At 46.6% G+C, this 14,369-nt stretch overlaps 1 protein-coding gene across 1 annotated transcript; it reads left to right on the plus strand.

The window, feature by feature from the left end:
- Positions 1 to 2,607: 2,607 nt before the first annotated feature.
- LOC129383263 (uncharacterized) lies at positions 2,608 to 14,075 on the plus strand. The gene is made up of 3 exons (XM_055067640.1): positions 2,608 to 3,560; positions 10,362 to 11,284; positions 13,483 to 14,075. The coding sequence occupies exons 2-3, from the start codon at positions 10,508 to 10,510 to the stop codon at positions 13,921 to 13,923; spliced, it is 1,218 nt and encodes a 405-aa protein (XP_054923615.1). The 5' UTR covers positions 2,608 to 3,560; positions 10,362 to 10,507; the 3' UTR covers positions 13,924 to 14,075.
- Positions 14,076 to 14,369: the final 294 nt, after the last annotated feature.

Raw genomic sequence — 14,369 nt, forward strand, 5'->3', positions numbered from 1 at the left:
TGGGCAAGGTGCCGAGGACGGTGGGCTGACGCTTTTCAGGGCAGGGAGCTGACGTCGGTAGGCAGGTTGGTCAGTGCTTGAATGACGGCAGGCTGATCAGGCCCCCCAGGACCACGATAACGCGGTGGTTTCGTTGATATTGCTACCATATCCCATAGCGACTTCACCATTACTTGGAGGAAATGCTTGCACTGTAAAATAAAAAGAAACATTATCAGAGATGTTGGTATGACAAATGTATGTGGCAGCGTTTTCATTTGAAAAATCGCCATACTGCAACAATATTATAAGTCTGAGCAGAGAGTTCGAAGGGGTGAATCAAGAAACTTTCTTGCAAGAGATTTGTCAGGTAACACTTCCTAATATTTCGACATATATGGCATATCTTGTACAAGGTGTAACGTAATATTTAGAACAGACATAAAATGCGCAGGATCCGTCCGCCTTGTTTACAGCCCACACCTAGTCAGCGTAGCACTTTATAATTAAAAAATTGCAACAAAACTTGCTACAGCACAAAAAGCCTAGTTTCAGACTGTGTAGACACAATGCGGCCTTCGTGCGAAATTTTTAATGCGGAAACCGAGAAGTTCCGTCAGGAAACACTAGTAAAAGAGGCATTTATTATACGAAAAGAAAGAAATACTGTCGGCTGGAAATGATGCTTGACCTATAACAGTGAGAAGAAGCGTGGTTCCTCGGTATCACTAGCAGGATCAGGTCGCGAGCGTGGCTTGATAAAATCAGTCCTGGAATTTGGGTGAAATTCAGAGATTTACACGTGGTTCTACTCCGGGCACTATTCAAAGGCTGCAAATAAAAAGAGCTATGTAATTACAGGCACTCTACATTAGCCAGGCCTGTTTCAGTAATATATATACCGCGTGATATTGTTTGGGTGATAGTGCTCCTCATAAAACTTATAACATGCGCAAAACAAATGCACTCACCATTGTAAGATCCATGCTCCATGCGATGTGTATCCGAGTTCATCCCACATCGAAGACGGTGGCCACGAGCGCCGACTTTTTTTCTAATTGTTGTTTCGCCTATATTAATTCTAACACTCACAAAAATTCGTGGCCACATTGCTGCGTATTTCAAGATGTAGGCTTCTCAGTAGGAATGACGACCGCAAGCGAGCATTTTTCACGAGAGGAGTGCGCTGGCAAGAACGGACAAGACGGCAAGCACTCAGGCGGTGTTGCACCCAGTCGGCGTGCTAGCGAGCAACGCATAGAAGGAAAGAGTGAAAGGAAAGGGTGAACGAAGAATATGGCGTAAACGCCACTTTCCCCCGCTGGACCTATCCCGGCCGCGGAGGGCGACAAGGAGGACAATAGTGACCCCGACGGTTTCCACCATGCTTCTGAGAGCACCCAATTTGAAACAGCAGCTTATGGCTGTCTGAACGCTTGACTGATAGCATTGACCAGGCTCACGTGGGTGCGTGGGGGAGAGGCAAGCGGGGGCTGAAGGACGGAAAGCTAGGCCGAAAAAAAAAAATCCGGAATGCGCCGTGCCAACTAAAGGCGAAGACAAGAGGTTGTTGACACGCAAATGCCAAAACGTGCAATTAACTTTTTTTTCTGTCAGGGGCATTCATACAAGGAGCTTACTACACATTCACGAACAAACAAATATATTAGAATAGGAGCATGATGATTATGTCGCCGCAACATGCCATGCATGCTAAACAAACAAAAGTTTCACTAATACATATGCGCTCCATCTCGATGCAATATAAAACGGTTCCATCAGCTCTGAGTCACTGTAATTCTCGATTCTCCTCAGAATCATGATCCACCAAAGTCGCGGAGCGTACATGCAAAATATACAATGCGCAGGCAAATTCGCAATACCATTGCTTCTTATGGAAAGCTCATGTTCTTATTCACGATCAATAAAGCAGCTGCTAATCTTATGCGACTTCCCCTGCTTGCTACGTGGTACACTGGCTTTTCTCTATAGGGGACGCATTTCGGTAAAGGACAAGTGCAAAAATGGCGGTGTACCATGCATGGAGTTGACATGGCAGAACATATTTCTGGTTCCTGCGCAGTGTGCCTGTGATCAGTGCGTTAGTTTTCAAAACACGTTGTTCAATCTCAGCAAGTCGTAGAGCACTAAAAGCCGACAAGGCGAAAATTGGCTTATTACGGGCCAATGTCCTCCAAAGAAAGCCAACTAATAACCCATATTGGCAAATCCATATGAAAGTTGGTCCAATAATTCCCGCCTTGTTGAACGGCAGTGCCAATATTGTTTACTGACTGTGTAATATGGGCCAACATTGGATCTCTATCAGAATGGCACAGCCAATATCGTTTACTGACTGTGTAATGTGGGCCAACGTTGGATCTCTATCAGAATGGCACAGCCAATATTCGCGCCACGCTGTTAACCTTAGGCCATCATTGGGCCAGGAATCAGAATGGCACTGCCAATATTGGAACCACGCTGTTAATCTTAGGCCGTCATTGGGCCAAGAAGTGCCAATATGTTTCCAACGTTGGCCCAACCTGATGTGCCGCCTGAGTTTCTACCATGCTCTTCTAATTTGTCTATTAATTTATTTTTCTGTCTTTCCGGCGCAGACGGCACCCATTCAAGTGTTCAAGTACGTCCTCGGAGTGGAAGCATGGCCATCATGTTGAGTTTCCAGCTACAAACTCTACGTGAAAAATAAAATAGGTTCGCGCTACGACGAATCACAAAATGGAACCCCGCAACCTGTGTGTCCCGTGCACCAAGCGCACCGACAAGAGATGCCAATTGCTTCAGCACCGAGAAGACATTAACGAAGTGCTCCTTGGTGCGGGACTAGAACTGTGCGAGGACGTCCGACAGGTCGGTGGCGCCCGCCTGGCAGTGACTCAGCATTCCGCCTTCAACTACCCACTCTGGGCTCAACCGGACGACCCGGTGAGAAGCTCGGCGTTCAAGCTCGCCAACGATCTGCTCACTTGTCACTCACGTTGTTTCACTGCCTTGGAAATATACTCCACCGTTGGCTGCACCCGCCAGGTGGTAGACGCTCTCAGGAAGAGGTCCGCCTTGAAAAGCTTGACTGTCTACTTAGTGGATGGCGACCCTCGCCAGGACCACAATCACCTTGCCGTTTTCGGGCTCGTCGACTGTCTGCCATCACTCGAAGAGCTCGTCTTCAAAACCGAGAGCGATCCGCTGTACTCGATGGTTAAATTTGGCCATGGCCAGCTTCTGGGACGCGCTCTCAGAAGTCTCACGACGCTTGATGTGAGGGCTCTGGAAATGAGCACATTTAATGCGCAGCAGTTGGTCTGGTCGCTCATAGCAAAACGCACCCTACCCGATCTAGCTGTCGGAGGCTGCGTGTACAGAGCCGGCTGCAACGGCGCGCCCGGGAAAGTATTTGCCCATTACCTGACCACCAGTGCCGCCACCCTGAAGAAGCTAACGCTAAGCGACGGCTCGGTTTGCGATGACCTCGTTCTCTGGAAGACACTCATCCCAGCGTTCTGTGAAATGACCACCTTGGAAGAACTGAATCTGGACTTATCCATCGCATATGAAATCTTGTAAGTAACCGTTCAACGTTACTTACTTTACGCTTAAAGGGCAACTCCGGCAATTTTTCGACGTCGACGGATCTGAATGAAACTTGCTGAGTGCCTTCTGCATGCTTCCGTAAAATCTTGAAACAATCAGTCTCGAGAATTGCGAAGATTTGTTTACAATTGAATTTCGTCCGTTCTCTCGTGCCACCTGCCTTGCCTCCTCCTCAGCTACTGGCAACATTGCGTTATGACGTAATATGTGGTATACACAGAGCATGCTGGGAATGGATGACAGACGACAGGGTCGAGGAGTGAGCTATAGTGATCGTAAGCTAATATTTGGCTTGAGAAGTTGCTGTCGCGAAAAGTGAGGTTCCGTGTGGGCGGGCAAGAGAAAAGAGGCATGTGGTGTTGCGTTGTTGGCAGCACGAACTTCAGCCCTATTACAAGGGTTGAAGTATTACAAGGGCAGTCATAATGACAATGCAAACACTTTATTGTCGGTAATATTAACAATAAATGAAGATAAAGCATTCCATTCTTGAACAGTGTGAGGAATAAACGACATCTTGAACATATCGGTTCTTGACCTGAACTCGCGCACTTTATGGTTATGATCAACCCGCTCGGATCTATAGTGTGGATGAAAAATGTACTTCTCCCTAAAAATAGCAATCCTATTTAATATATATTATGAAAAAAAATTACGCCTTGGTTTTCTCCTTCTTACTTCAAGGGGTTCCCATTCTAATTCCTGTTTTATGCCAGACACACTAATGTATTTACTATAATTCCCAGACACATAGCGGGTCGCTAAGTTCTGGATTCTTTCGAATTTTTGTCTGTCAGTCTTAGTGAGCGGGTCCCATACAGTACAAGCATATTCCAGCGCGGACCTAATATACGTTTTAACTAGTAAATCCCTAGAGTCCTGCGGAAACATTGTCGTGTTACGGCGCAATAAACCCAACATCTTGCAAGCTTTCCCAGAAACATCATCAACATGTCGATGCCAACATAGTTTTGAGGTGATCATCATCATCATCATCATCATCAGCCTGGTTACGCCCACTGCAGGGCAAAGGCCTCTCCCATACTTCTCCAACTGCCCCGGTCATGTGCTAATTGTGGCCATGTTGACCCTCCAAACTTCCTAATCTCATCTGCCCACCTAACTTTCTGTCGCCCCCTGCTACGCTTCCCTTCCCTCGGAATCCAGTCCGTAACCCTTAATGACCATCGGTTATCTTCCCTCCTCATTACATGTCCTGCCCATGCCCATTTCTTTTTCTTGATTTCAACTAAGATGTCATTAACGCGCGTTTGTTCCCTCACCCAATCTGCTCTTTTCTTATCCCTTAATGTTACACCTATCATTCTTCTTTCCATAGCCCGTTGCGTCGTCCTCAATTTAAGTAGAACCCTTTTCGTAAGCCTCCAGGTTTCTGCCCCGTACGTGAGTACTGGTAAGACACAGCTGTTATAAACTTTTCTCTTGAGGGATAATGGCAACCTGCTGTTCATGATCTCAGAATGCCTGCCAAACGCACCCCAGCCCATTCTTATTCTTCTGATTATTTCACTCTCATGATCCGGATCAGCAGTCACTACCTGTCCTAAGTAGATGTATTCCCTTACCACTTCCAGTGCCTCGCTACCTATCGTAAACTGCTGTTCCCTTCCGAGACTGTTAAACATTACTTTAGTTTTCTGCAGATTAATTTTTAGTCCCACCCTTCTGCTCTGCCTCTCCAGGTCAGTGAGCATGCATTGCAGTTGGTCCCCTGAGTTACTAAGCAAGGCAATATCATCAGCGAAGCGCAAGTTACTAAGGTATTCTCCATTTACTCTTATCCCCAATTCTTCCCAATCCAGGTCTCTGAATACCTCCTGTAAACATGCTGTGAATAGCATTGGAGAGATCGTATCTCCCTGCCTGACGCCTTTCTTTATAGGGATTTTGTTGCTTTCTTTATGGAGGACTACAGTGGCTGTGGAGCCGCTATAGATATCTTTCAGTATTTTTACGTACGGCTCGTCTACACCCTGATTCCGCAATGCCTCCATGACTGCTGAGGTTTCGACTGAATCAAACGCTTTCTCATAATCAATGAAAGCTACATATAGTGGTTGGTTATATTCCGCACATTTCTCTATCACCTGATTGATAGTGTGAATATGATCTATTGTTGAGTAGCCTTTACGGAATCCTGCCTGGTCCTTTGGTTGACGGAAGTCTAAGGTGTTCCTGATTCTATTTGCGATTACCTTAGTAAATACTTTGTAGGCAACGGACAGTAAGCTGATCGGTCTATAATTTTTCAAGTCTTTGGCGTCCCCTTTCTTATGGATTAGGATTATGTTAGCGTTCTTCCAAGATTCCGGTACGCTCGAGGTCATGAGGCATTGTGTATACAGGGTGGCCAGTTTTTCTAGAACAATCTGCCCACCGTCCTTCAACAAATCTGCTGTTACCTGATCCTCCCCAGCTGCCTTCCCCCTTTGCATAGCTCCCAAGGCTTTCCTTACTTCTTCCGGCGTTACTTGTGGGATTTCGAATTCCTCTAGACTATTCTCTCTGCTATTATCATCGTGGGTTCCACTCGTACTGTATAAATCTCTATAGAACTCTTCAGCCACCTGAACTATCTCATCCATATTAGTAATGATATTGCCGGCTTTGTCTCTTAACGCATACATCTGATTCTTGCCAATTCCTAGTTTCTTCTTCTCTGCTTTTAGGCTTCCTCCGTTCCTGAGAGCTTGTTCAATTCTATCCATATTATACTTCCTTATGTCAGCTGTCTTACGCTTGTTGATTAACTTCGAAAGTTCTGCCAGTTCTATTCTGGCTGTAGGGTTAGAGGCTTTCATACATTGGCGTTTCTTGATCAGATCTTTCGTCTCCTGCGACAGCTTACTGGTATCCTGTCTAACAGAGTTACCGCCGACTTCTATTGCACATTCCTTAATGATGCCCACAAGATTGTCGTTCATTGCTTCAACACTAGTTTCCTCTTCCTGAGTTAAAGCCGAATACCTGTTCTGTAGCTTGATCTGGAAGTCCTCTATTTTCCCTCTTACCGCTAACTCATTGATCGGCTTCTTATGTACCAGTTTCTTCCGTTCCCTCCTCAAGTCTAGGCTAATTCGAGTTCTTACCATCCTGTGGTCACTGCAGCGCACCTTACCGAGCACGTCCACATCTTGTATGATGCCAGGGTTAGCGCAGAGTATGAAGTCTATTTCATTTCTAGTCTCGCCGTTCGGGCTCCTCCACGTCCACTTTCGGCTATCCCGCTTGCGGAAGAAGGTATTCATTATCCGCATATTATTCTGTTCCGCAAACTCTACTAGTAACTCTCCCCTGCTATTCCTAGTGCCTATGCCGTATTCCCCCACTGCCTTGTCTCCAGCCTGCTTCTTGCCTACTTTGGCATTGAAATCGCCCATCAGTATAGTGTATTTTGTTTTCACTCTACCCATCGCCGATTCCACGTCTTCATAGAAGCTTTCGACTTCCTGGTCATCATGACTGGATGTAGGGGCGTGGACCTGTACAACCTTCATTTTGTACCTCTTATTAAGTTTCAGAAGAAGACATGCCACCCTCTCGTTAATGCTATAGAATTCCTGTATGTTACCAGCTATATTCTTATTAATCAGGAATCCGACTCCTAGTTCTCGTCTCTCCGCTAAGCCCCGGTAGCACAGGACGTGCCCGCTTCTGAGCACTGTATATGCTTCTTTTGGCCTCCTAACTTCACTGAGCCCTATTATATCCCATTTACTGCCCTCTAATTCTTCCAGTAGCACTGCTAGACTCGCCTCACTAGATAACGTTCTAGCGTTAAACGTTGCCAGGTTCATATTCCAATGGCGGCCTGTCCGGAGGTGATGCACACACCTAAATACTTGTATTCGAGAACAGTTTCCAATAGGTGGCCGTTGATGTTATAGACATAATTAGGTGCATTCTTTTTCCTCGTGAAACACATGTGCACTGTTCTTTCCAAATTTATATTCATGCGCCACTCTTCGCACCACCGGTGCAATGTATTTAGGTCTTCCTGCAAAGCAAGTGAATCCTGCGAATTTTTCACTTCTCTGTAGACTACAGTCATCCGCGAAGAGTCGCATGTAGGAAGTAATATTCTCTCATGTCATTAATGAAGACAAGAAAAAGCAACGGTCCTAAAATTGACCCTAGTGGGACGCCTCATGTGACGGAACTTACATTTGATTTGGTTCCGTTTATTGTGACATACTGACACCTTAAAGTTAAGTATTCCCTAATCCATTCAACAACCTTCTCATTCACATTTAAACAACACAACTTGTGGAATAACAGACCATGATCTACTACGTCAAAGTCCTTTTTAAAATCAATGAATATGCAGTCAATGATGCTACAACGACCGAAAGCTTCGCATACCGCATGAACAAACTCGGTAAGTTGTGTAACACATGATGTTGCCTGCCGGAAGCCGTGCTGATTTGGATTTAATAAGGGATTGAGATGATTCATTATGTTCGTATATCGGATGTGCTCTAGAGTTTTACAGGCATTGCTTATTAAGGACATAGGGCGGTAATTAGAGACTAATTCCCGAGGCCCGGTCTTATGAATAGGGACCACGCAGGCAATTTTCCGATTTGTAGGAAGAGAAGTGGTGAGCAAAGATTTCTTGAACTGGAGAGGTTAAAAAGGAGGTACAGATTCGGCACACAACCTGAAAAGGCCATTGTGCAAACCATCAGGGCCTCCAGCTCTGGACGCACCTAGTCGTTGAAGTAATGCATTAATTCCCCTTTCATCTATTTCTATGGACGCCATAGGATTAAGCTGAACTGGTTGATAAGGGATGTCACAAGTTTTGCTGGGCAGAAATACCGAACTGAAAAAATCACTAAAGGCGTTTTCTATTTCAAGACTGCCATCTATCATGTGGCCATTGTGCGCTATGGTTGGAATGCCTACATTATCGTTACCATTGCGTTTAACGTATCGCCAAAATTCCTTTGGGTTCTTTTGGAACCTTGACGAGGAGTCAAGGAAGCCCATTTTAGCTTTTGCAGCAGCCATCTGTAGAGCATTGTTAGCCGCCTCCAAGTTTCTTTTCGTCAAGGAGTTTCTATTCTTGCACCCGGGGCCGTATGCCCCGGGTGCAAGGGGCCAGTGGGGGGGGGTGTCATATACGTCTGAAGACACCCGGAAATTGTCGATATCCTCGCCTTCCTCGACTACATCCGGGGGGGGGGGGGGTGACAGAAGACCTATGGGCCCCGGGTGCCAGACGACCTAGCTACGCCACTGTTCGTCGTACACATTTTCTTTCATTTAGGTACAGCACATCATATTTCAGTTTTACACGAGTGCCTTCACTCTTATGCAGCTTCGAAAAATCCCACAGGAATTTCCTTTTGCGACGTATAGACTCAGAGAAATCTTTCGAGATACTAACAGTTTTCCCGTTCAACTTATTCGCTTTGGCTAAGATGCTTTGTCTTTCTTTCAAATAAGCAAATTTAGCAACGATAGGTCGTTTTCTTCCTTCGTGGTGTTTCCATAGTCTGTGTGCTACTTTAACGTGCACGGTGGTTGCACGAAGTTCAGACAATATTTCCATTACGTGGCCGTTAGACGTCTCGGGAGGCTCATGAGTCTCTGTATCAGAAATTCCGTAGAATAGCAATTAAGAACGCCGACTTCTGTTTTCCAGATCATCAACTTTTTTCAATAATTTCTTCACCACAGTTTGGTTGTCTTCGCATTGTTTCTTGCATGAGGTTAAGGTCAATTTAATACCTTCAAACTGTTCGATAGTTTCTTCTAAGCTTTCGATTCGCTTCTTTAGGTCATGTAATGCAGCCATACCCTCCTCCTGCTTTACTTCAATAGCTTCTAATTTCGATTTAATTTCATTCTGTCCTTGCAGAAGTGTGTCTAATGTATCTTGCATATCGGGTCCTGGATTCAACTCGACATCCCCACACTATAGTAACAAGAGAAAATAAAAAGCATAACTAAGCAGTAGGACAAAGCGTCGCCGCTCAGAACACTTGACACATCGCGACTGTGCGCCTGCAAACACAATCTGGGGCGGAACCGGCAAAATATGCAGATCAATGGGACACGAATCCTTAAAACAATCGCCAACCTGCACAAGCAGAAAAAATTCCGTGTAACGCAAAGGCCTAGCTGCGCCGGTTACACGCCCCAAGTTGACATCGACACAGAAAGACCGAGCGAACTAGTGGCAGCCCCCACCTCATTCTCGCCCATCCTCGCAAACATATAAGGCTGTGCTGAGCACAGGCGCCTAAACCTTCCTCCCATCCCTCACGGCCCTAATCTTAACTCGTTTGCCCGAGTTAGTCTGTTCAGTGGTTTAGCTTCTGCTGTTAAAAAATATTGTGCTGCGACTTCGATTTCGCATATATCGCACTTTCAATCTCTTCAGCACGCCCCTTACGATTCTTAAGCGTGCATGAAAATGCCGCGCTAGTGCGTACGCCCTTTATCGCCAAAAGGTTGCCAAATCAAGTCCGCCTTTGCCTTCCGCGTACATTATGGCCACTTTACCCACAGCCCAATACGCTTCTGATGACGCTTCTGTTGGAAGCATCATCTGCTATAAATGCTGGAATAGCTTCTAGTCACCATGAACTTGTCTATCTAGCGGCTCTTTCCTGCCCACATCTACATGTAGGCTAATCTGTAAATGATCTAATTCCTGTTCCCTTCTTCATAAACCAACTATGGGCTTGACTTGCGTTTGTACAAGCTTATAAAGCCTCTTTTGACGCGTGTTTTTTCAGCCCCGAAGTGACCGCTCTCTTGGCCGAAGCGGTTCTTCGCTGCCCTAGCCTACGACTCCTCCAGCTACCTCGGCCAGGACAAACCTACCGTGGCCAGTTCCTGAACGGCTGCCGATCGATATTCACGCTATAATGTGGCGCAGTGGATGAAGGCCTGGCTCAAAGCTCTGCGGACGACCTCCAGCTTGCTCGAGCTGCGCCTCAATTTGCCAGACATGGACAAAATGCAGTGTCACACTCTATTACAAGCTGTCGCTAACAACAAGACATTGAAGAAGGTGGTACTCCAAGGAGTGCCGCTGATCACAAATAACAAGCTCAACGCAGATCTGATCGTCCTCTCCAAAACCATCCAGGAGCTCAGCCTCGGCGACCGCGTTCGCGTCATGAACCTTTGCGTGACCTTTGGGAACGCGGCCAAGATATTGGCATCCACGAAACCTTCCACCGTGAACTTCGACAACCTCCGCATCGAATTCAGCGCCCAACACGACCTGGAACCTTTAAAGGCATGCTGCGAGGTGCTCTCTCGCCGTGGCACCTCAACGTCAGTCAATATCTGCTGCGATTTGATGAGTCACGCTGCGTTCAGCACCTTGTTGGATTGGTTAGCCAAGTCGTCCACGCTGACCCACGTGGAAATTGTCGCCGATGATCACTCAGGGATAACGGGTTACTGCGGTCGCTGCGTTGTCATGTACGACCGGGTGGTCCCAGCGCTGGCGAGGAACGCCAACATCACTAGACTAAGTTTTGTAGGCGTCAAGGTACAATCGAAACACCTTGACAAGCTCCGTGACTGCGCTCGTAAGCATCGAAATCTCATCGCGATCAGCCTGGCTCCCAGTTGCAGAGACGTCGACTCGTTCACACCACATCACAGAAATTCGCGGAACATGAAGTTCTACGTGCACGCCATGAGGGTAAGTTCCATACCTCTGCGATTTTTGGTTCTTGTTTTTTGGTGCAGCAAACGTACGAAAACTCGAGACACGCTTGCGATTCAGCCGCCGTATTCCAGGTGCGACGGCTCATGCACGGGAGGAGCATGATTCCAGTCAATGTGGATTTATCTGGCGGGTGAAAACAATAAACCAGAGAGATAAATGCAAATGTTTCCATAACGGAATTTCCAGTCGAAACCGCAGTGCTGGTGCGAGTGACGGTAGGAGATTACGTAGATGCGCCAGCCAATTACGTTCGCTTATAAAACTGGTTTTAATGTAGGATCCTATATTCTTCATATCGTATTTTTGCATATCGGAGTGATGGGGTTTATGGCTTTTGTAATAGGGAAGTGCGACAATTGGAAGTAATATCGTGTGGGTGCAGACACATTACCTTGCTTTGTTTAGAAAACAGTAATTGCTTTACAATTTAGCAACATGACACATAATAATTAGAACAGAAGAATGCCTGAAGTTATGAAGATGAACATTAGACTAATCCGCCCGTACCCATGATTCCATGGTAGCTGAAAAGCAGAAGCTTCATCCAGCGAGCTTGGTGGGATACTCTGCTGCAATGCATTCCGTCGTGAGGCTAGCGAGGGATTTTCTCTGCAGTCTGTATCGATTACTTTGCCTTCTTTCTTGTCTTACAGATGCTTCGCTCGTTCAAACGCTGACGTTCGAGCTATTGCGGAATTACAACTTTCCAACTCAGCAGTACCATTGTCTGGCGTCCCTTTAAGCGGGATCGGCTGCGCAAAATCTAACGAACAGTAACTTGCGGACAACTTGCCTGCTTAACGGGCAACTTACATGACATCTTAAACTACTTTTTTCCCGCAGTACATGACTGTTCTGAAAACTCTTGGGAGAAAAGTGACAAGCCTTGGATCGTCGTAAATAATTTAGGAATAGTTGCTTTTCTACTGCCAATTCGGTTTCTATTACCAGAAGGATAGTGTGTTGTGACGTCATCATACAGTACGTGGAAGAAAGACACTGCGACGCTTTGACGCCTGCTCGGTCGTCCGCTATGCTGCTACATCGGCTCTCCCAATGAGCAGCAGCATTGCGGACAACCGAGCGAGCCGCAGCGAGTGTCGAAACGTCGCAATCTCCGGCTCTAAGCTTACCGCCTTTTGCGTCATGAAGCCACAACACCGCAGAAATGAAACTGGAACAGATTGCAGAAAAGATCTTATATTAAATTATTAGGGTCGCAGTGAGGCCTGACCGTATTTTTTTCGCGATTTATTCTCACTATGCCTTCAGTTGAAGCAAAATAAAAAAAAAGAAAATCAAGACTCGAGAACATCGTGTCAGTGACCGGGTTTACGATAAAGGGTAAGGTTCATCTCCAAGACTGTGTGTGCAATTTTACCTCCCTCAAAACTACAAAACGGAAGTAGTCTGGTTGTTATACATGTCATGTGTCTGCTGGATCAGATTGAAGCTACGTATGGACGCATCTGTACATTTACATCCCTCATGCACATGTATAAGGAAAGCTAAATCACCACTGGCAGAGGCCTGCTTTGCAAGCTTAAGAATGTTCTTAGATTGTGTCCACATGGCACATTCCAGCTGTGCTCTTTTGCTTGGTTTGGGTATGGTATGGTATGGAGAACTTTATTGGGTCCTGAAGGTCAACCATACGTTGACGCGGGCCGCTCCCACGTTTGGGATTAGGCGTTACATATTCTGAAGAACGAAAGAGTGAAATAGTGAGTTATCTGTCTGTCGTTTTCCCTCGTTGGTCTAGGAAATACTTATGTCAAACCAACTCGTTCCAGAGCATAGCTTGTTCTATCTCGATAACCTTCACCACTGGCGCCATGGTTGGCGTGTTTTAACAGCTAGCGGCGGAATGCACAAAGCTTTTCGTTAGTAAGTGCGGTGTGGCATGGGCCAACCGCTTTGCTTAGCCTTAGACTAGCCGATGCTCTTAAGAATAGTTCTAGCGTAATAACATTCCTCTTAATACGGCCCTATGTTGGGCCGAATATGGCTTCCAAAGTGTCAACGGTATTTTACTGCACATGCCACCGCGGAGCCTTAGAGATTGGCCTCTATTAATGTTGAGGGAGCCTTCGCAGCGAAGTGCGATGTCGACGCGAGCTATTCGTGCCCACGTTCATTGCTGTTCTCTACAAAATATTGAACACTCGCAGGAGCTGCACGGGCTCATGCTCAAGAACGCCGCTCGAATAAGTGTGGCGGCCAGGTTCGTGTTGGGCGAGGACATCCGCAAGGGTGCCAGAGTCATCGAACGCCTGCACGAGCATCCTCGGTTGCTGGAACTGGTGCGGGAAGGAGCATCGGTCACCGACGCCGAGGCCCAGGAGATGGCCCAGCGAGCCATGGAGAGGGTGCGGGACTGCAGCCTTCGCGACTACATGAGGCTCACCGGCGTGATCAAGGAGAAAGTGGAGCGCCTTGACACCGACTCTAAAGAAGTCCACCTTGTGAACTTGCCGGCAGACTTCTGGCTCCGGGTGCGCCGATGCCTGAAGATTACGCACGTTGTTATCCCGCGCGGAGTCCAAGTCTGCGAGGGGCGCCCCGGGCCCATGCCCCTCGTGGAATCTCTGTTTAGTATGGGACTTGCATGAGCCCCACCTCCTAAAAGCGATTGTTGCAACGCCACTCGCTGCCCGTACTGACCTACCTTCTTTCAATCGGCGCTGCCCTTGTCTAAGTAAGGGAAGCGCGCTTGCCTGTACAACAAACAACGTATGGACCCACTAACCGAGAAATAAAAGCATTATTATCTACAGACAGAAACGTCGTTATGTTCTTTATATAGAAATATCGTAATAAAATATGTCACGCGGACGATTACCACTTCATTTCTTTAAATAGATCAAAGGTGGCAACATTTCTAACTAATCAGAGTCAACAGCTAACACTTCCAGGGTGTGCTCGACGAGCAGGACTCGACGGACGTACATTACGAGGATTTATCTTCCAAAAGCTGATGGAACATGCTACGATTTCTTGCCCCTTAGTCAGGCCCAGCCCAGACAAAATACCTAGGAAGCCATGGGTGCTTGGAGAA

Source organism: Dermacentor andersoni, chromosome 8, assembly GCF_023375885.2.
Source record: "Dermacentor andersoni chromosome 8, qqDerAnde1_hic_scaffold, whole genome shotgun sequence".
Classification (NCBI taxonomy): domain Eukaryota; kingdom Metazoa; phylum Arthropoda; class Arachnida; order Ixodida; family Ixodidae; genus Dermacentor; species Dermacentor andersoni.

What these genes read in the sequence shown, in the direction of transcription:
- LOC129383263 (XM_055067640.1), top strand. Translation starts at nt 10,508, where the DNA reads ATGAAGGCCTGGCTCAAAGCTCTGCGGACGACCTCCAGCTTGCTCGAG. An exon ending in TCTACGTGCACGCCATGAGG is followed by an intron (nt 11,285 to 13,482) that starts GTAAGTTCCATA and finishes GAACACTCGCAG; the next exon opens with GAGCTGCACGGGCTCATGCT.